The sequence below is a fragment of the Notamacropus eugenii genome, chromosome 3 (assembly GCF_028372415.1).
Source record: "Notamacropus eugenii isolate mMacEug1 chromosome 3, mMacEug1.pri_v2, whole genome shotgun sequence".
Lineage (NCBI taxonomy): Eukaryota > Metazoa > Chordata > Mammalia > Diprotodontia > Macropodidae > Notamacropus > Notamacropus eugenii.
In genome coordinates this window covers 344,685,345-344,706,829 of record NC_092874.1, presented here as the reverse complement: position 1 = coordinate 344,706,829, position 21,485 = coordinate 344,685,345, and the positions used below count along the sequence as shown (strand labels likewise).

Genomic DNA, 21,485 nt, shown 5'->3' with positions numbered 1-21,485 from the left:
ATTGCCAATGTGGAGAATGCTGCTTCATATAAATATATAATACAAAATAGCAGAAATATGTTTAGGGCCATTTCAGAAATTGTTGAAATTCTGTCCTAATCCCAAAACAAAATCCATTTAATGATTTTGTATGTATCTGTACAGTAAAAATATTGCAATTCATAACATATAATAGTCTTGAATCTGAGTCAAGCTGTTTCTGGAAGCGTTCAAAGGCACTGCATGAAACAACAGCATGAGCAGTGCAACATGTGCAGGTTGTGTGTTCAGAAACAGGTTGCAGTGAAGTTGCACAACGCAACACAGGCAAACACTGCCAGAAACACCTCAGATTCATTATGCCTTGGATTTTGAATTTTTAGTCACCTCACATTCAGAAACCTTTTATCGTTGCCAAATTATTCACCACCCCATATTCAGTTACTCTACCCCATATGAACTGGCAAACCACAGTTTAATGAAGTTTGAAATGGCAGAACCAAATACACAGGTCCTGACAATTTCCCATGTTTGAATATTAACAATGGACAAATGCAGGCACAAGTCAGTAATGCAATGGAAAGAGCACTAGATTTATAATCAAAGGCTGGGCTTCAATATAAGCTCTGTGTCACCTACTGGGTGACTCTAACTCTCTGGACCTCAGTTTTCTCATTAGTAAAATGAAATGCTTAATATTAGATGATCTCTAAAGTTTATTCTAGTTCTAAATCTACAGTCTTATGAACATTTTTCACTGTCACATCACAAGGCTAAACAAAAGTAAATTTTCAATTCATTAAAATCTAGAGGTGTTACAAATATGAAATGTCATTTAACTATGTTTGTCCCCTTTCCCCTTTGATTACATTTACCTAAATATTTCACTGTATTTTACTGAATTCAATCTAAAATTTTGGCCTGATGGACTCCAGTTCTTTATCAGAACAGAGTACAGAATAATAGCAATGATACAGAGTACAGTATAAAATGTGTTACATTTATAAGGAATAGATAATATATTCTGTAATATATACCTTTCAGCATTGCAGACTAACAATTCTTGTCAAGATACAGAATATAGAGTAAAGTTGCCCATAAAGTGAAAATTTGTACATAAAATGCTATTTCCCAACGTACTTTCATTCTGTAATTGAAAATAAGGGCACTTTGTTTCATTTCCTAAGTATGCTCAGTACTGTGCCCCACTTCTTATCTTCAATCATATTTTTGCCCAAACCTCTGTGCTTTATCGATGATTGTTACACTGTAGAAGGATCACAGTATCTGGAATCAAAAAGTCTGGGTTCTAATTCCAGGTCCTCTACTTATTAGCTGGTGAAGTGTGGATGAATCATTTAGTTCTCTAACACCAGTATCCTCTTCTGACAGAGATGGATTAGGTGATCTCTAAAGATTCTTTTAGTTTTAAAGATCTATTCCATTTTTGATTCTCTCTTTAACAGAACTATGACTATGAAGAGATCTAATCACTTACTTCTGACAGTGTTTCAGAGCCTCTTAACAAAATATTTATTTATGGTTAATCAGGCATTCCTGTACTTCCTAAATGTAACCACAAAACACTTCACCCATCTGGAATTTAGCTCTCTGGCAACCTTACCAATTTAGAACAAAATGGAGAACCAGAAAGCTTCTGAAAAAATGAAAATCCAAATAGATGTAACAAAGAAATATTTTCTAATCTTAGGATCATCCATTTACTCTTATATTGTACACAATTCTAACAGTTTTGCTCATCTGGTTTCCAAGATGACAGCAACTATAAACAGCAAAACAGAAAGGAAATATTTCCTAAATTTCACTTTATGGGCAGCTTTACAGGACTGTGTGCATTCTGTATATTGACAAAAAATATAGTACAATGGCAAGATGGAAAACTGAAAACTGATAGCAGAAAGGAAAGAGAAAAATTATGAAAACAAAATGGAGGAACTAAAATAAAAACTAGTCATTTGGGAACACTGTACAGCCACAGATGACAATGTGACTGAGAGTCATTGAGAAAAAGTAAAATTACATTCAGTATACTCTGTTAAAGACAAGAAAGTTGTGATGCATTTTAGAAAGATTTCTATCTGAAACTGTTAAAAACACAAGGCTTTAGTGCTGTGAGGGTAAATAATGGAATGAAGAATTATCCCACTCCTATTAAAACAAACATACATCACATTCTTGGAAAGATTTTAGTTAACCTAGAATTTATTATATCTGAAAATCTAGCTTAACAGAAAGGATTTTTATCTTTCATTTTAACCCTGCACCTCCAGAACCCTATCTGGCTAAATCCTCAGACAAATCAAACTTGATGAAAATAATAAATAGACTCTTAGCTTATGTGCTTAAGGAACTAAATTTCTGATGCAAGGGCCACTATTTGTTAGGTTATTACCTCTATAAAGATTTCCATGATTTCCTCAGTTCCTGCAGTACTCTCTCCCCTTGATTTCTCTTAGGGCATATGGTATATTTATTTCCTTAGAAGAATGCCTTCCTTGAGGTTAGAAATTATTTGTGTGTGTGTGTGTTTGTATCCCAAACAGTGGTTTTCCATTTACAATTAGGTGTATACTGAACTAATTAGGAAAATGTAAAAAGCTAGAAATCTCACAAGACCTTGCTTTCACCTAGCTAAAAAGGAGCCAGTCAGTTCTGAGTAAAAATCCACTAATGAAAACTGAAAATAACTATGAGGACATCATCATATGTTTAAAACTTACTTCTACTATGGTTAAAATTTTTAAAGAAAAAAGGTAAATCCGTATTAAAATGTAGATAAAAGAGGAAGAACATCTGCCTTTGCTAGAGCTAGTGATCCACTCAACGCAGATGTGACATTAGGGAGAATAAATGGTGACAACAGAAATAGCAGCAGCTTTGGGAACTGTCCAGTCTGAGAAAGTAAGGGAACAGATTAAACATAAAACATACTGAAGCAAATGAACCTTGAAGCTTATGTTTGTCTCCTCAGAAAAAACCTGGGAACACTTGTATGAACTGATGCAGAGTGAAGTGAGCAGAACCAGTGGAATATTTTTATGCCATAACACCAATCGTGTAAAAATGAATATTGAAAGACTCAAGTACTACGATCAACCATAATTCCAGAGGTATGATAATAAAGAGTTCTACAAACCAAATGGGAGATGATGGACTAATATTCAGAATAACACGTAAATTTCTGGAGTTGGCCAATATGCTTTGTGTGGTTCAACTCGGCCCTCCCTGCTACTAGGCAATCCCTCTTTACTTTTCTCACCCACTCTTCACAATGGTTCCTACAAACCTTTTCATCCCTCCTAAAACCTCCTATTGCTTTCCTATGTTCTCATCTGAGAAACTTGCTTCATTTTACAGAAAAAACTGAGGCTGTTCAAGTGAGCTTTCTCGTTTCCCGCTTCCTCATCTCATACCAGTCAGATGCCACCTAGTTGTCCAAAGGCTCATTATATTTCTTCTACTGTTGGGTTAGTATAAAGTGGTTTTCTTTGTTACTGTTGTTGCCTTTGTTTGACCAAGGAACCTGATCTGTGATTCCACCAGTGTGCAGAACTCCTAGGGTAGAAATACCTTTTTTACTATTGCAGAGGAATAGCACATCTGTAATTTAATCTTTGAAATTAAAAGACTTGCTCATACTCACATAATGAAATATAGTGTCAAAAGACAGGTCAGAATCCAGAGATCTTTCTGATTCCAAGGTCAGGTCTCTCTCCATTACCACAGTGCCAGACTAGGGGCCAAATGTTAGCATAATAAGCCAAAGAGAAATATATCAGCTTAATCCAAAATGTTGAATATATTATTTTTGCAAACTGGAGGACAGACATGGTGATAGCCTTTCAGGTAGGAGTAAATTCCCTATCTGGTTGTCCAGAGCCAACTATGAGGAGACATGATTAAATAACAGTCCATTTGAAAAAGACTGAAGGGTTTTCAGTACATACAAATCCAGCAACTGACTTAAAAAAAAAAGTTAATATAATCTGAAAATATATTTAGAAAAGGCAGGCACATTATATTTAGAAAAATGCACAGAAAGAAGGAAATTATAGTTTTGCTGGAATACGCATGAGGGCCCATGCTCTATAAAGACCCATTGAAGGAAATGGGAATGTCTGACCTGGAAAAGGTAAAATTTGAGGGATACCAGGTCTTACACCTGTGTTCAAGTATTTGAAGGATTATCATGTAGGGCAGAACACAATTAGAAGTATCCAAAAACAAAATGCTGCCAGTCCCCCAAATGCTTTTACCTATCGCTTTTCTTTGGAATAAGAGCTATCTATCCAGTGCCATATCCAATCCATCCAATCATGTCTCAATAAGATCAAATTTCTATCTTCTTCCCTCTTCCACCCATTCAACCTTAGTTCTTCCAGTTCCTGTGGTTTGCTGCTTAAACTTTAGGTATTTGTGCCATGGGTTTTATTACAGGCTCTTTTAGTGTATTTTGTTTCCTCTGAATTTATGGGCATCTTGGCTGCTATTCCACTCACTCTGCGCAAGTCCCTTTTCTTCTGCTTATTCTTCCATTGAAGCTGAAAGTAGAACTTCAGCTTAGACTTGTACAAATGAGTAACAACCATGTATCTCTCAAATCAGAAACGTATTGTTACCTTCTCCTCCAAGACACAGTTAGGATACATTCCTTTATTCTCACAGCAATTAATCTAAGGCTGCATCTCCCAAACTTCAAGTTTTAGATCACAACTTCAAAAATAAGGAAGCATACCTTTTGTAGCCCAAATATTTTGCATGTACCTACCTTACTATTCTTCAAATGTACTGTACATACATATGGTATGACCAAAAAATTAAACTTTATCTAAAGTTAAAACTACACTAGAAATAACTTGGTCATCATGAATTTTCTTAATCAAAGGATACTGATAATATAACAGCTATGCTATTGTGGTGGGTGGAGTAGAAGTTCATTAAAATGATGTCACCAAGAGTACCAAAAAAGTTTGGAACCACTGGTGTCAAGGCCATGAACTGTTCAAATTTCTGAAATAAGAGGAAAACAGAGAAGAGAGTAGGAGTGGAGATAGTCAAAGGCTTAAAATTAGGTGTGACTAATAAAAAGATTTCAAAATTTTGGACATTTTATTTATAATAGTGACAGAAGAACACTGTTAGCTCATTTATTCAACCACAATTTATTAAGTGTTTCCTGTGTGCAAAGCCCTGTGTGCATTTAATAACTATTTAAATGTTAACTGGCAATTTTAAGCATTTTTAGTGAACTATTATACTCATATTTTTGATGAGAAAGAAGTGAAATCATACCTGGAGGAATAGAAGATAAAATAATTAGCTAAGGCACATCTGTTGATGAATGTATGCTGCCACCTAGCTGAAATTTTTAAAATGTAATTCCAAAGTATCCAGTTATCCAAAATAATACTCATTACTTCGGAAAAACATTAAAGTTCCAGGTAGAAACTTGCCCAGTGATAATCATGGGAACTTTATAACCCATAACAGCTACAATTACTTAAACAAGCATCTAATAACGTGGTAGGCTTACATAATCACAAGCACAATATCATTTTTATCGTAGGCTATATGGAGCAAGTCATTTCATTTTCCTATTCACTTTCTATTAGGAAATATAGAGGATTTAAGATGTCCTTGCACAGCAAATTGCAAATAACAATAAAGATACTAGTTTTATGGGTAGTTTGTAATGCCTACGGATTTAAAGTACTTCTTTTAGTTACTCCCCTTCCTTGGCCCTCCAAATCACTGTTGTTTAAAAGAGGAGAAATAGAGAAAACAACAATATTTTCCTATTAATTCTCCCGTGTTATTGTGAGCACCCATTCCTATAACTAATTACTATTCACTAAATTAAGGTTTTTATCCTGGGCTCTGTGAACTTTTAAAAATAAATTTAAATAACTGTATACAGTAGAACTGGTTTCCTTTGTAATCATATATTTTATTTTATGCACTTAATAGCATTACTCTGAAAAGGTCTTCATAGGCTTCCCCAGACCACCAAAGTATGTACCCATCACATATATGTTCAAGAACTGTTTCTGTTAATAATACAAGAGTTACACCAGAGGGGGAAGACTGGGAACTTGCACCTAATAGATGGAAAATGAATTCTACTTATATACTACCATATTAGAAGTAATTCAATAAAAAAAAAACAAAACACCTGTAAGTGTCTATTGTATGCAAAGCATTGTGCAAAGTGTTGGGAGAAATATAAAGATTAAATAAGGTCTCTGCCTACGCACAGCTTGAACACTATTAGGGAAATTCATCACTTGAATGAATAATTAAAATAAAATTCAGAACTGAATAATGCATAAAAAGTACAAACATGGAAACCTTATTTCCAGTGGGAGAAGATTATTGGCAAAGGCTTCATAAAGAACATGGCATTCAAACTGGATCCTGAAAAGTAAGTTTTTTTAAAAAAAAGTTTGTAGGTGTGGTTAAATGGAGACTTTCAAGCACTGGGAAGGGGGTTTGAGTAAAGGCTCAGAGGCAAAAAATCAAAAGGCATAAACGAAGGGTGTGGAGTAGTCAGTTTTGGCTAGAGCACAGAATACAAGGTAGGAAACAGTAAGGTGAGATAAGTCTGAAAGGATATGGTGGTTTGAAATTGTGAAGTATCTTGAATGTGTAACTAAACATATTTTCCCTGCTTGAGTACTGTTCAAGTATTTGAAGATAAGTACCAGACCTCTGCTAATCTTTCTTTGCCCCAGAATAAATATCCCAAGTTCCTTAAACCAGTCCTCCTATGGTATAATCTTAAGACCCTTTATCAATCTGTACTGTTCTCTTCTACAAACACTCCAGCCTTATTGGTATCCTTCACAAAATGTGACAACCAGAACTGAATACAAAACAACTCCAATGGAACAGTAATTTAAAAAAAAATAAAAATACAGTAAGTATAACAAAAATTTAATATTTAATAATAATTTGACTTGATTTCTTATAACAAGAACATTTTTGGAAAATAATTTAGATGACTAAGAAATTCTTCAGAAGTTGTATGAGGGAATAAAAAGCTGATAACACTTTTTTTCTCTTTATTTCCATGAAGTAAACAAGAGGAACTCAAAAGCATTCCACTTAATCACAGAGTTGTAATCAAAGTTGGGATTATTCATTTACAAACCAGGCATATACATCCTTGAAAACTGATAGACAAGATATAGAGGTATAGATTTTTCAAAATGATACTCCCTCTCCTCTTCTCCAAACTACAAAAAAAACAAAAAGACAACTATATCAGAAATCAAAACCTAGGAAACTGTTCTAGGCAGATCACAGGGCAACATGAAAGTTGTGATGTTAATCTTGAGGTTAAACAAGCAAAATTTATAGGCTGCTGTAATGGTAATTTAAATGGGAAGATCTTTCCCGTTCATTAATAGGCCCATGTGACCTGCGTGGGTCTGTGATGGGAGGAGTTTGCTGAATGGGTAGAACAGGAAGAGGGGAAGTTAGAGCAGAGCAGAGAGAAAATCTGGTCAGAAAGCAGTCAGAACTCAAGGACACAGACAAGCCCATAGCTGGCTGTGAGTGAGAGAAGGGCATTTTGTTTAAGGGAGCCTGTCTGTGATTTGTTTAAGGGAGTTGGTTTGTGGGAAGCCCAGCAGGGGGAAGGCTTGGGGCTGGTATTGCCCTCTTCACTGTTACTGTGTATGGATATCTGCTGCTATGATAGATTTGGCTTTATGATGTCTGAATAAATGTTTTGGTTCTGTCTTCCATGTGGAGAGTCTTGTATTTCTCGATTCAGACTTGCACTGGCATATTATGGCTGCAGTAGGTGCTGTGAATATCGCATTTGTGCTACTGCTGCTTACATGCATGAACATGGGTTCTGTAATGCTTATACTAACCAATAAAATAATGCTAGAGTGTCTCTTTTCACAGAGGAACCAGACAATAAAATAACACAATCAGGAGGACTTCTGATGCCTCAACATAGCAACAATTCTTTTCAGTGACTGAGAGTAAACCTAGCTGGACATGCAGAATCAACAACTCCGAAGTCAATAAAGCTCATACTGGCTTTGAAGCAGATCCTGAAACTTTTGGTTGTTTAGAGACCTTCAAGAGACATCCTTATCTTCAGAGACTCCCGAAGCTCTAGGTTAAGGGGATCTTGAATACATCCTGTTTTATGGTTTTTGAAGACATTCCCTTATCTTACTGTTTGTGCTCAAACCTTGAACTTTCAGGCCGGCTTATCACCAGGAATGCCTTTGGATTTGTGTATCAAAGAGCCGCAACTCTGATGCCAGAAATTTCTTGAGATGCCAGACATTTCTCACTTGTCCAGTTTTCTGGATCTCTCCTTCCCCTAGGGAATGGGGCTCTGGGCCTCATTTCTTTCTAGGACCTGCCCAATTCCCTGACTTCCCTTGTTTGAACGGTATAAATACCTTCTTCCTTTCCACCTGGGCTTTGAACAGATGTGAACTCTGTCTCACAGCTCCAGCTTGCAAGCTACATCTCAGACAATAAATGCAATTGTAATCTTTGTAAACTGTGATTGGACTCTGGATCATTCCAGGTCCCCCTTTCAGGACCTGGGGTTTCTTCTGTTTTAAGAGTTCACAGGGGTTTTAAATTTAATACATGAATAGGAAACTCAATGGTCCCCACTCCTTTTCTTTCTTTTCAAACAAAAACTTAATGATCTTACAGAAACACCAGCGGCCCAGAATTGAAAAAGGCTATGTTAATTAAATAACTGTTAAATGCTATTTCAGTTTCCTTTTTTTTAAGTTCTTTTTTCTGTTCCTATACTTATCATTAACATCTTTACTTAGGATGAACTACAATATGCCCAAAGAAAATTTTGACGTTTATTAGCTGGTAAAAGCATGCATCATAAGAGGCAAAAGCAACTTAGAATTTATAGTGTTTACAGTAAGAAAGGACAATATCTATTATCTTTATGAGGCAAAACACTGGACCTTTCCTTGGAGAACACCCAGTCCCCTTATCTTACAGATGAGAAAATCGAGTCTCAGAGACATTAAATGACATAAGCAAGGATGAACTGCTTTTTCTAAGGTCGATTACATAGCAAGCTCAAGTCCAGATATTCTGTGGCTCAGAGAAGTTAGGTTTACATTAAACTCCTATCTTAAGGAAAGAGGCATCAAGTCCTAACGGAAAAGTTTTCACAAATCACTTGGAGTTAGGCTATCAGGAATCAAATCAGTGTGGGGTAATTAATAATTGCATAATAATATAACCACAGGTGGCATTTTACTTCTCTGAGTCTTTGTATCTTCTCCCACAAACAAGAAGTAATAATAACTGCACTACCTATAAGGTTAACAGAAAAGTATTTTGAAAACCTCATAGTACTGTACAAATGTGAGTTACTGTTATATTTTAATTCTCTGGTAAGGAATTTGGTGAAGAGAAAACTAAAGCTGTAAGTTAAGAGTTCGGGAAACTATGCAGACTTTCATCATCCATGTTTCTCATTTCTCTAAATATGGTAATACATCATTTATTCAGAAATCAGATTTCGAATAATAGCAAGCATTTATACAGCATTGTGAAGCTAATACAATGCTTTACATGTTATCTTATATCCTCAAAACAACCCAAAGAAGTAGGTACTATTTTTATCCTCATTTACAGATACTGAAATTGAGGCTGAGAGGTTAAATCACTTGCTCAGGGTCACACAGTTAATGTCTAAGTCATGATTTGAAGTCAATTCTTCCTGACTCCAAGTTCAACACTACCTGATGTACCACCTAGCTGCCTTATTCCCAACAGGGATGACTGAATACATTTGAAAATAAACAAAAATGGAAGCTTCAGAGTAGTGACCAATAATAAAAATCATTGCCTTGTATTTGTTTTACATATATTTATTTCTGTAGATGTTGTCTTTCCCCTCCTTGCCCAATACCTCATTGAAGTAGGGATTTTTTTCATTTTTTTTCTTTGTATCCTCAACACCTATCATGATGCCTGGCTAATATAGTGAACCCTTAAAAAAAACGTTGTTTTGTGTTAACCAGAATATGGCCTGGTGCCTCATTTTTTTCACATGCAAACTGAAGGGGACAGACTAAATAACTTCTAAGTCTTTTTCCAGTTCCAACGTTCTACGATCTAAACTACAATGATTTTCAGAGGGAGAATTCCAGGAAAAAATAACGAATTCAAAGTAAAAGGCTAGTCCAGTGTAGGTCTCAGGTCTGTTACTACCTTGTAGTAACATTGTATAAGCCACTGCAAAATGAGGGTGTTGGATTAAATAAGTCTACAGGCCTTTCTAACTAGAAATATATATTCTCATGTTTCTGTTTTATCTTCCCAATTAGAGCACAAACTCCCTTAGAGCAGGTATCATATCTCATGTTTCAAAGTGGACCTGGAAGGATGAGAAAAATTGATTTAAGGACAAGTTTTGGGAAAGGTATTTCTAGTAGATAAAACAGCACCAGTAAGGGGATTACAGAAATGAGTAGACTATGTATGAGATAAAACAATAAATCCATTATAATACAACAGGTAGAATGCTGCAGAAAATCAACCAATCAATGAACACTTATTAAGTGCCTCTATGAGCCAGATATTGTGCTAAACACTGAGGATACAAAAAAAGGCAAAACATAGTCATTGCCCTCAAGCAGCTTACAGTCTAATGGAGATGACATGCAAAAAAACATAAAAAACAAGGTACATATAAGATAAATAGGAAGTGATTAACAGAAGGAAAGCATTCAAATCATGAGAAGTTGGGGAATGGTTCTGGTAAAAGACGGGATTTTTAGCTGGTACTTAAAAGAAGTCAGGGAGATCAGCAGTAAGGGCAGAAGAGGGAATTCAGGCAAAGAAGAAGGGCAAAGAACATGCCCTTAGCCTGCAGGTGGAGTGTCTGGTTAATGGAACAGTCAGGAGGCCAGTGTCACTGGATTGAAGCATAGGTATCAGAAGTATGGTGTAAGAAGACTAGAAAACAGAAGGGGGCTCGGTTATGAAGAGCTGGACCTACACTTCAGTGGCTGAATGGAGGATGGCTCCCAGTAGGAAGAGATAGGCAGGCAGGTCTAGCTATCAGCAGGCTATCACAATAGTCCAGGTGTGAGGTCATAGGTGGCCTGCACTAGAAGTGACAGTGTCAAAGGAAGAGGGGTTACAAAGCTGAAACTGACAGACCTTGGCAACAGATTAGGTTTGGGGGGGGAGGTGGGGGCAGAGTACAGGATGTCTCTGAGATTGTGAGTAGGAATGACTGGGAGGATACTGTTGCCCTCTATAGTAATAGGGGTGGGGGGGAGAAAAGGGAGGGGTTAGGATGAAAAATGAGTTCACTTTAAGGTGTCTTCTGGACATCCAGTTCAAGCTGTCTGAAAGGCAGTTGGAGATGGGAGGCTGGAGGTTAGCAGAGTTTGGGGTAGGATAAGCAGACAAAGAGAATTATTAGCATAGAAATTGTAATTAAATCCAAGGGAGTTGATGAGATCAACAAGTGAATTAGTACAGAAGGAGAGAAGGGAGCCCTGGACAGAATCCCAAGGGACACCTGGTAGAGGGCAGAGCTGTAAAGATAGAAGGAAAAGATCTTATAGAGGGCATTAAAGGCGAGATTTGCAAGAGGTCCCTACAGATTCTTGAAGAGGGAAATGGCACGATGGCAAATAGTGTTAAGAGAATGCCTGGCAAAGAGAACAAGTGTTACTAATATATGTTTTCTTTTCTCATTTCACTGAGCCTCAGTTTTCTCACGTTAAATATGCATCAAGGGAGAAACTGTCACCAGTAGCAAATTATTTCCCTAAGCTAGAAGTGACACATAAAGTATTATATTACAAAATTTAGATCAACAACTTATATCATCTTTATATATATATATATATATATATATATATATATATATATATATATATATATATATATATATATACACATATATACACACATACATATGTATATATATATTTACACATAAACGCACACACACACACCCCTTTCAGACCCCAGGGAAGAGGCAGTAAGACAGCCAAAGACTGAGAGCAAGTCTCTGAGACACAATGCCTTAGTGACCTTGGGCAAGTCGCTTCAGATAACTCTCCAAGACTTAACTGTCGGGAACTGCCTCTGCTAAGAAAGCCTGGGTTAAAATACGAGATCGACGGTAACTTTGAAGGCAGCAGTTTTACAAGCAGGACGAAGTCGAGATCGAGGGAGAAGGAGTCAGGCGGTGTAGACGGCTTTCTCGAGAAGCGTGCAGCGTGCTGCGCTCCGGGCAGAGGACAAGCCGCAGTTCCTACTCTCCTGCGGTGCAGACTGAGGGTCAGCCACCACACGCTCCTTTACCCAGCAGGCCACAGGCCTCCTTCGCCTCCTCCTTCCGGGCAGTCACATCTTTCCCGGGTCAGTCCCCGGGGACGGAGCGCTCCCAGGCCCAGGGACGCCCCTTCCCCATCACGGCCGCAAGGCTGGGGACGCCCGGCAACCCCTAGCATCCGGGGAGCCGCTCCCGCCTTCAGAGATCATCCAGTGCAACGCCCTCGTTTTACAGAAAAGGAAACTGAGGACACGAACCCTGTGCCCCCAACGCCCCTCCTGGGCCCTTAGAGAAGCCCGGGAAAGGAGGCGGTTCCGGCCTTCGTCCACGGCGCGGGGAGCCCGGACCCCTCGGCACTCACCTCGTTATTGAGGTTCAGTATCCCCATCTGAGCCATGGCAACGCCCCCAGACCCGACAGCAGCCGCAGCTGAGGACGACGGCGCGGGCTCCAAAGACTCCAGTGACATCCACGGCGCCTTTCCGTCACGGCCCCCGGCACGCTTCTAGGGAAAACCCACTTAGACTCCAGCGCGCATGCGCAGAGGGAACTCCTGGCTACGGAAGCTCTTTAGGCCCAACCTAAGCTAGCGGGTGAAGGAGGTTCCGGAAAGATCGGAAATGAGAGGTTGTAGAGCGCGACACCCGGCGGGATGTGATGACTTGTCCTGTTCCTGTAGTTCAGTTGGTGTACGCAGCGTGCGAGTTATTATTTCAAGTTATGTTGCTTGACTGTCTTGTTTTTCCTGTTAATGAACTCCATTTAAATGATTTTCAGTCGTGTCCCACTCTTCGGGAACCCGTGTTTTTCTTGGCAAAGGTATTAGGGTGGTTTGCCATTTCCTTCTCCAGTTGATTTTACAGATAAGGAAACTGAGGCCAGTGGGGTTAGGTGACTTGCCCACGATCACGCTGTAAGTGTAAGTGTAGTAAGTGTTTGAGGTCGACTTTGAACTCGGGTCTTTCTGACTTCAGGCCTGGCTCTCTATCCACCTACCAAGCCTGGAAGGTTTCTGGATACCCAGACTGGCACTTGACGAATGGATTTGGGGGAACAGGGCGAGATCGGATGGCGATCTCGGCGAGGTTTAGCTCAAATGTGTGGGAAAAAGGGCTTGCCCAGGACGGAGCCTGCGGGGCAGGAGGGGAAGGTGCTCTGTGCCTCCATCTCCCCGTCTGTAAAATGAGATGACCTCCAAGAGTCCTTCTAGCCCTAAATCTATCAGCTACTTGGACCCCTGGGGAGCAGGAGGAACAGTAGGAGGCGTTAGCTTCTCTCGGGCTTATATTGACAGGTCACCTGCCATACCTGGAATTTTTTTCCACGATGTTAAGTAATTTGACTTCTCTCATTTCCTAAGGTTATGCCTGACAAGAACAGAATTTGTCAGCCAGCCTTCCAGACGCTTCTTTTCTGTCCCCCTACGCTGTGGAATTGGTAGGAGGGCTAACCAGGAGGAGAAACTGAAATTGGAATGTTCAGCATCATTTCTAGGATGATGATTACCTAATCTTCAAAGCATTGCTATAATAATCACAGTGCAGTATATAAAGCTGATCTTACTGACCAGCCATGCACACTGAGATTTTCTGATTAGGGTTAGTGGCTTCAAGGCTACAATGTCTTACCTATCACAAAGATGTGATATCTTTCTCCAGTTGTCCTGATGAACATCAGGTCACCAGACACAGATGGCTCAGGAGAAGAAGGTGAGCTTGGTGACCTTGCACAGCCCTCCCTCACTCAAATCAAAGCCAACTGCAAGTCATGTCATCATCATCTTGAGGTCTTGGTGCTCTTTGAGAAGGAAGGACCAAGGCAACAACAACTTCTTTGTAGGAAGTCTTCAAGACAGGAAAGCAGTCTATTTTTTTTGACAACTAATGCCCTGCATCAATCAACAAGCATTTAAGATACAGTCCTTATCCTTTAGGAGCTTACTAATAGGAAGTGAATCAGATGCTAACACAGATAGCTACCTGTCATTACCTTTGCTTATTAATATGCTACCCCTTTCCTTTCTTCATTTTTGGAAGTTAATTGCATACAGGAAAGTGGCCTGAGATTTTGGCTTCAATAGCATAGTGCTCACACTTTCTCTGATGCCTTACCTAATCATACTCAAATGTATTCTCTTCTGCCATTCAACTGTGTCTACCATTCTGAACCTATACGTCTTTTGTCTTATAGGTTTTTTTGTGTAGTACAGGAGGCCCTCATTACCTTTATTCTGAAACATACTTGCTTCCCCTCCCTCCACATTGCTGCCAAATCACTCTTTCTTAGGCACAGATCTGATATCACTTGTTATATTCAAAACCTTTCAATGATTTCTTATTGCATACTTTTCCCTTATTTCCTAGTGATATTGGCTACTCACACAATCATGCCACCCTACCTTTCTATCTTTTTCTAAACCTACTACCAACATTCCCTCTTTCTTCATCTCACCCCCCCCCTTCCCCCATACATCAATTTGGTTCCTGTCAAATTGGATCACAATATATCCTACATTTTCTCCCTTCTTAGCTTTTGCTTACGCTATTTCCTGTGCCTGAAATATTCTCTGCCCCATCAGTACTATTGAAACTCCACCCTTACTTCAAGATTTGGTTGCAAAATATAATTTCAATGATATAACTTCCTTGATCCACCCACTTGAAGATAACCTGAGAATTTTCAGTGATTATTTGTAGCTGTCTTATGCATTTGCTATGTTCTTTTCATATAATAGACATTTTATAGTGCAGGAGTCAGGAGGGCCTGAGTTCAAATCTCACCTCAGACACTTGACACTCACTAGCTGTGTGACCTTGGGCAAGTCACTTAACCCCAATTGCCTCTTCCTGGGTCATCTCCAGTCATCCTGATGAATATCTGGTCACTGGATTCAGATGGCTCTGGAGGAGAAGTGGGGCTGGTGACCTGCACAGCCCTCCCTCACTCAAAACAAAGTCAAGTGCAAGTCATGTCATTATTTCTCTGATGGCACGGTCTTCGGCAATGAAGGACGAACACACACACACACTTTAAGAAGCTAATATAATGCCAGACTGTGCTTGCCATCATTTGAGTCTAGGAGTTCCTATGATATAATCTAAGCTTTAGGAAAATGAGGGCAGGACAAACTGATAGCAGAAGATGCCTCAGGCAGGGAAAGTTCAAACTGGATTAGAACAGGAATAAAAGGGATCAAAGAATAGTAAGAAAGAAAAGGTGTAAGCCAGGGTCAGGCTGGGAGAATGCATAGTGTTGAACAGAAAACTGAAGAGAATTGCCATTTTGCAATGTTTTCTTGCCATAGTGTAAAGCTAGCCTTTTCTTGCTGTAGCAGTAAGTGCCCCAGCATACACAAGAGGGCCTGCTGCACAGGTTCTTAGATCGAAAGCAACTTTTGAAGGGTCAACAACCACTTTAATCAAATATGTATATCAACAGACAAACTACAGGCAGGAGAGCAACAGACAGGGCTTCCAACTGTCTGACCATAGTACATCATTATCAGAGACAGAAGCACCGATATCCGGTTTTCAAGGGAAGGGGAAAGCTTCTTAAAACAGCTGCTCAGAGTCTCCTCTGGCACACTAACCTTCCTCCAAAAGCTAAGCCCCAAAGAAAAACCTCACCTCAGAGTATATATACTCTTTTCAGAGCAGGAGGGCACAACCCCTTGTGACCCAGTGCCTCACTAGCAATCAGCAAAAGATATGGACCCCAATGCAAAACAAGCCTCTCCAATCAAGTCTCCCTCAGTAGCCCCACCTGAGGCCTATCAGTGGGGGCAGGGGTAGATTTTTAACTCCCATTACACTTGCTTACTGTAGATGAGGAGTTCCAATTGCACAGCTTCTTGTAAATCATATTACCTTTGTGAAGAGGAGTTCTCTCTAAGTGGCAATAGATATCTTCAAGAGTTGGGAAGTCACGGGATGTGATGAACACCAAATGACATCGCAGAAATCGATTTTAATAGTTATAATAATTGACATATTTTTATACTTATTTCAACTCATTTTAATGCAAAAGGAATAAAGTAAGTTTCAATAGATTTGAAAATGACTGATTATGGACATGACTTTAAGATTTAAAGATGAGAGTAAAACAAGCATGCTTTTTTCCCAGCTCTTATTCTTTCCAGAAATATTAACAGTAGTATTGAAACAAAAAGAAATTAAAGACATAAAGATAGGCAGAGGTGACAAAACTATCACTGTTTGCTAAGGATGTATTGATTCTAGTGAATTATAGAGATTCAGCAAAGAAACTAATTTATATACTAGCTTTAGTAAATTAGTAGGATTTAAAAGAAACTCACAGAAATCAAGAACATTTCCACATAGTACTAGCAAAAGTCAATAGAAGAAAACAGGAAAGTCCCATTTAAAATAACTAAAAATGTATAAAATGATTGGCAAACACAATCACTAGCTACATTGTCACACTCAAGACTTTTAGAATTAAAATTACAAAGTGCTCCTTGAATAAAGAATATAATATTTGGAAGTCTGCAATATAGTAAAAATGATAATACTACATACATTATTTTTATAAATTTAGTATTTTTTACTAAACTACCAAGGATAAAATCAAAAGAGAGACAAAATAAGAACAATTAATTTGGAGGAACAAATGACAAATTCTCAAGGAAATATTTTTTAAGTAGGATGAAAAGTCATTTTCAGACCTCAAATATGAAGAAATAATCACATTGTTGGCACCGCTTTTTAAAAATGGAAAAGTAGATAAGCAGAACAGACTAGATGAGGAAGAATCAGAAATTAGTGAACTCAATAATGCAATGTTTGATAAATACTAACACATAAACTACTTAGAGAAAAACTAACAAAAATTGCTGGGAAAATTAGAAATCAGTTTGGCAGAAATTTAGGTTTTGACTAATATCTTGCATTACATATGATATGACAAACTCAAAATGGAAAGGTACCTGATCTCTGCATACTAAAAGTGAAATTAAAAAATTGACCCAGAGCAGATGCCTATCACAACAATGGTTTGGGAGTGAATTCTTTGACTAAAGAATAGAAGCAATTACAAAAAAAACACCATTTTTTTTAAATGAAATTTTAAAAGCTTGCATGAATAAAATAGAAATAGAATAAGGGAAATGGTCAACTGGGAAAAAAAAAATTTGTATCAAGAATATCTGATAGAGTCTGATATCCAAGATAAATGAGAAGCTAACACAGATACACAATACTCCAAATCATTCTGCAGTAGATATGGTCAATGGTTTTCATAAAAATTGCCACCTTACTCATATGAATTTTTTTCCAAATTACTAACAAGACAAATGAAAATCAAAAGAACACCAAGGTTTCACCTTGCCCCTAGCAAACTGATAAAACTGGGAAAAAAGATGTGAATAATCAATGTGGGATGGTTGTGGAAAGATACAGTATGGATCTGCAAATTAGTCCAATCATTCTGTAAAACAATTTGGAATTATACTAAAAGGTCCATGCCCTTTGAACGAGAGATTTCTTCACCAAACATACCTTAAGGAGATCAATGTTTAAAAATAACAAAACACCAAAATTTCAGGACCTTCAACTGCTCCTTCCCAGAGAGGGTTTGAAGGAATGAGGAATGTTACTGTTGGAAAGTGGGTGCTTTTTGCAACAGGAAGTGAAATTATCTGCCTAGCTCCCTCAGGAGAAGGAGAGTTATTTCTTAGCAGGAGCCTCCAAAAAGAATAGAGTTTGGTATTCTCCTTCCCCATGGGGCTCCCAGGAAGACAGAGGCATGAAGACAGTTGGTGGGTGGGGGAACCAACTTGAGACAAGACAACCCTCCAATGGTAGCAAATGAAGTTTTGGAGAGTTGGCAAAGACTCTTACCCTAGTTATGCTGAGGAAGTGATTTCTTGTGGCCAAGGGCCAGGTAAAAGGGCAGACTGGGCATACCTTAGCCATAGTTGATTCTAGTGTCTTAGGGAACTATATCATTCACAAGATAGTAATAAAGCATGGTGTATCCTTTCAGAAGATTATTATGGAGCAAAGAGTCAAAGCTGAAGGGAGACTTGTAGGAGGGTTTTGTCATGCAAATATGACAGGAAGTCATCCCATTAATCTAGCAGACAAAGGGTACTTTGGTTGGATAGTTTTGGAGGTGTTGCTTAAAGGGCCTTTTATAAAAGTAGCATTTGATTTGCAATGACTCAGTCATCATAACTTTGCACTGATGAAAACTTAGGTTGAAATATTTTTACCAAAGCTGAATCAAAGAAAAGGCTTTGATCTTGAAAAAACAGACAGATCCAGGAGTCTAACGGAGCTAAGTGTTAATGAGGATGTAAAGAAGCTCCAAGCAGATAGGACCTTTTATACTCAAGCCTCTTTTCCAATGATAGGCATATAACCCAAGGAGGTCAATAATAAAAAAGAAAAGTTTCATATACAACAACATATTTATACTAGCATTTTCTATGGTAATAGAGAATTTGAAATAAAACCCATCAACTGAAAAGTGGCTAAATAAATTATGATAAGTGAATGGAATAGTACAATCTTGAACATAAAATGAATCCTGGGAAGCATGAGAAAACTTATATGAATTGATGTTTTAATATCAAGTAAGCTGAGCAAAGAAAACGGTAAATACAGTGACTACAACAGTATAAATGGAAAGAACAATGCAATTAAACCTGAATTCTATGAAATTATAATGAGCAAGATTGCAGCCAAAGAAAAAACAAGAGAAGGCACTTCTGTCCTATCTTTGGAGAAGTAAAGGGCTATGGATATGAAACACTACAGACAACAGATTTTTTTCTTCAGTGTATTACTCTATCTCAGCAGGGAGGTGGGGAAAGTTAAGAGAGATCTATTGGGTAACGTACGTGATGTAAAAGTAAAAGATATGAACAAATTTACTTTAGGGAATTCAAGTCTCTATAACATTCAGAAAAGTCACAAAAAAACAAAGCTTCAGGAACATGCAGTATATGTCTTAGCAGAACCTTGAAGGTACAAGGAGAAAAAAATGATTGAATCATCTAGGAACACATTACTATTTCAAGAGAATAGCAAGAGGGAGTATCCATGGGGAGAGACTTCTATCTATAACAACTCTATGATCTGCTTTCCTTTTAGTAATGTGGGACAGCTTAATAGAGTTAGCAGGCAGTTGTTAATTTGTATGATATGACAAGAGATAGAGAAGCCTATGTTCTTGCCATAGAGGCAATTCACCCTAGTGTGCTTGTTGAGAGGACAAACTAATGTTTTCTGAAAGAGGAAAGCTTCAGAAAGGATGATAAAAGAATAACTAACTTCAGCTCTGCCATGAAGGAAGATTTTAGCATTGTACCTAGAGCAAGCAGTTGGATGTATAGTAAGTGGCTTGGTCATTAGCAAGACTGAGAAAACAGGAGCCAATGCTATTTGGAATACATTTCACTGCCTTTGCAACAGGATGCATAAAATTAACTGGTATATTTAAAGCAGAGGCAGGGCTGCTACTGTTTGTCTGTAGATAACTAGGCTGATCAAAATTTGTGCCTTTAAGGTGTCTAAGATTGTTCACAGAGTGAGAGTCAGAATAGGGTAAACCTCCAGGATATGTTAATAAGTCAAGAAGCATTAATGAAGCGTTACTGTCGTAAGTGCCACAGAAAGTCAAAAATAAGTCCTGCCTTCAAAGAGCTCACATTCTAATGACAACATGCAAACAAGTATGCACATATATACAGGAGAAAGTCTTAGGGAAGGCACCGACATTGAAGGTAATTGAGAAAGGCTAGTCAGCTGATGCTTAAAAGACTCCAAGGAAGTCAGGAGGCAGAGACAAGGAGAGAGTGTCTCAGGCATGGGGGACAGTGACAAGGTACCATGTTAAAGGACTGAATGTCTTATTTAAGAAAAGCAATGAGACCAGTATCACTAGATTGTAGAGAATGAGGGAGTAAAGTATAAGAAGATGGGAAAAAAGGAAGTAAAAAAAGTAAAAGACTTTAAAAGCCAAACAGAATATTTTATATTTAGTCCTTTTAAAAACCAAAGGATTTTATATTTGGTCCTGTGAATAATAAACAATGGAATTTATCAAGTAGAAGAGTAGACTATCAGACCTGCCCTTTACGATGATCACTTTGAAAGCTGGATGGAGGATGGACTGACTAAGGAAAGATATGAGACAGGGAAACCAACCAACAGGCTATTGCAGTAATCCAGGACTGTGGTGCTGGGGGTCTGTCCCACTGCAGTGATAGTGTCAGAGGAGAGAAGAGGGAATGTACAAGAGATATTACAAATGTGAGAAGTATGTTCACTCTAGAAAGAACAATGCTTGTTGCTGAAGATAGGAAAACTCTTATTTTTCATTCCTTGTGAATGGGTAACTCCTTAAAGGAGTACACTTCCTCAGACAAATGCAAGGCTATTTGTTTCCTGTTCCCGATTCAAATTTCCCCCTTTTTTTCTCATTGGGGAACTTTCTGGACCACCTCTTCCATGTTCTTCTCCTTGATATGTTTCCCCTTCCTTGTCATGCATTGCATGTGCATTTAAATCAGCTTGCACCAGCCTGGGGATGTGTAGGATAATATTAAACAGCCCCGTAAGCCTGTGTACCTTTTACTTGATCAGAAGCATTGTTCTGCTAAGTCACAGATCCAATTAGAACCAGTCACCTCTGACTTACATCTATTCTCATTCCTGCAAAGCTGGGAGTAGTATTAACCCTGTGGAAACAGAATTCCTTCCTTGTTTCTCACAGAAAGGTAGAATCAACAGAACTTGACAACAGGTTGAATGGAGGGAGGAGTGAGAAAGTGAGATGTTGAAGATGATACATAGATTTCAAATCTGGGCAGTTGGGAGGATGCTGATACCCTCAATAATAATAGAGGAATTAGGAAAAGGGGAAGGTTTTTGGGGAAGGATAATGAGTTTAGTTATACATATCTATAGGGTATTTCAAGATTTCAATAAGTAATTGGAGATGTGAGACTAGAGGTTAGGAGAAAGATTAAGGTGATTTTGAGCATCTCTGCCTCACTTAAATCCAATTCACACTCAAGTTAAGACATCATTGCCTTTTTCTCACATATGAAGAATATGGACATACGGGTACATGGCTCCTTCTGCCTTTTCTTTCTTTCTTTTTTTTGGTGTGTCTGTTCTTTCTTCATCTTAGGCAAATCCATGGGAAC

At 38.3% G+C, this 21,485-nt stretch overlaps 1 protein-coding gene across 3 annotated transcripts in view; it reads right to left on the bottom strand.

Annotated features, from left to right (window-relative positions):
* SRFBP1 (serum response factor binding protein 1) overlaps positions 1-12,865 on the bottom strand; it is a 102,910-nt gene extending 90,045 nt beyond the window's left edge. The window contains exon 1 of one of the 3 annotated variants that reach the window (XM_072597149.1): positions 12,672-12,865. In XM_072597149.1, the coding sequence (XP_072453250.1) occupies positions 12,672-12,779 (108 nt within the window). In that variant the 5' untranslated portion in view covers positions 12,780-12,865. The remainder of the gene's footprint in view (positions 1-12,671) is intronic. The other 2 variants (XM_072597148.1, XM_072597147.1) reach the window with 2 other exon arrangements.
* Positions 12,866-21,485: the final 8,620 nt, after the last annotated feature.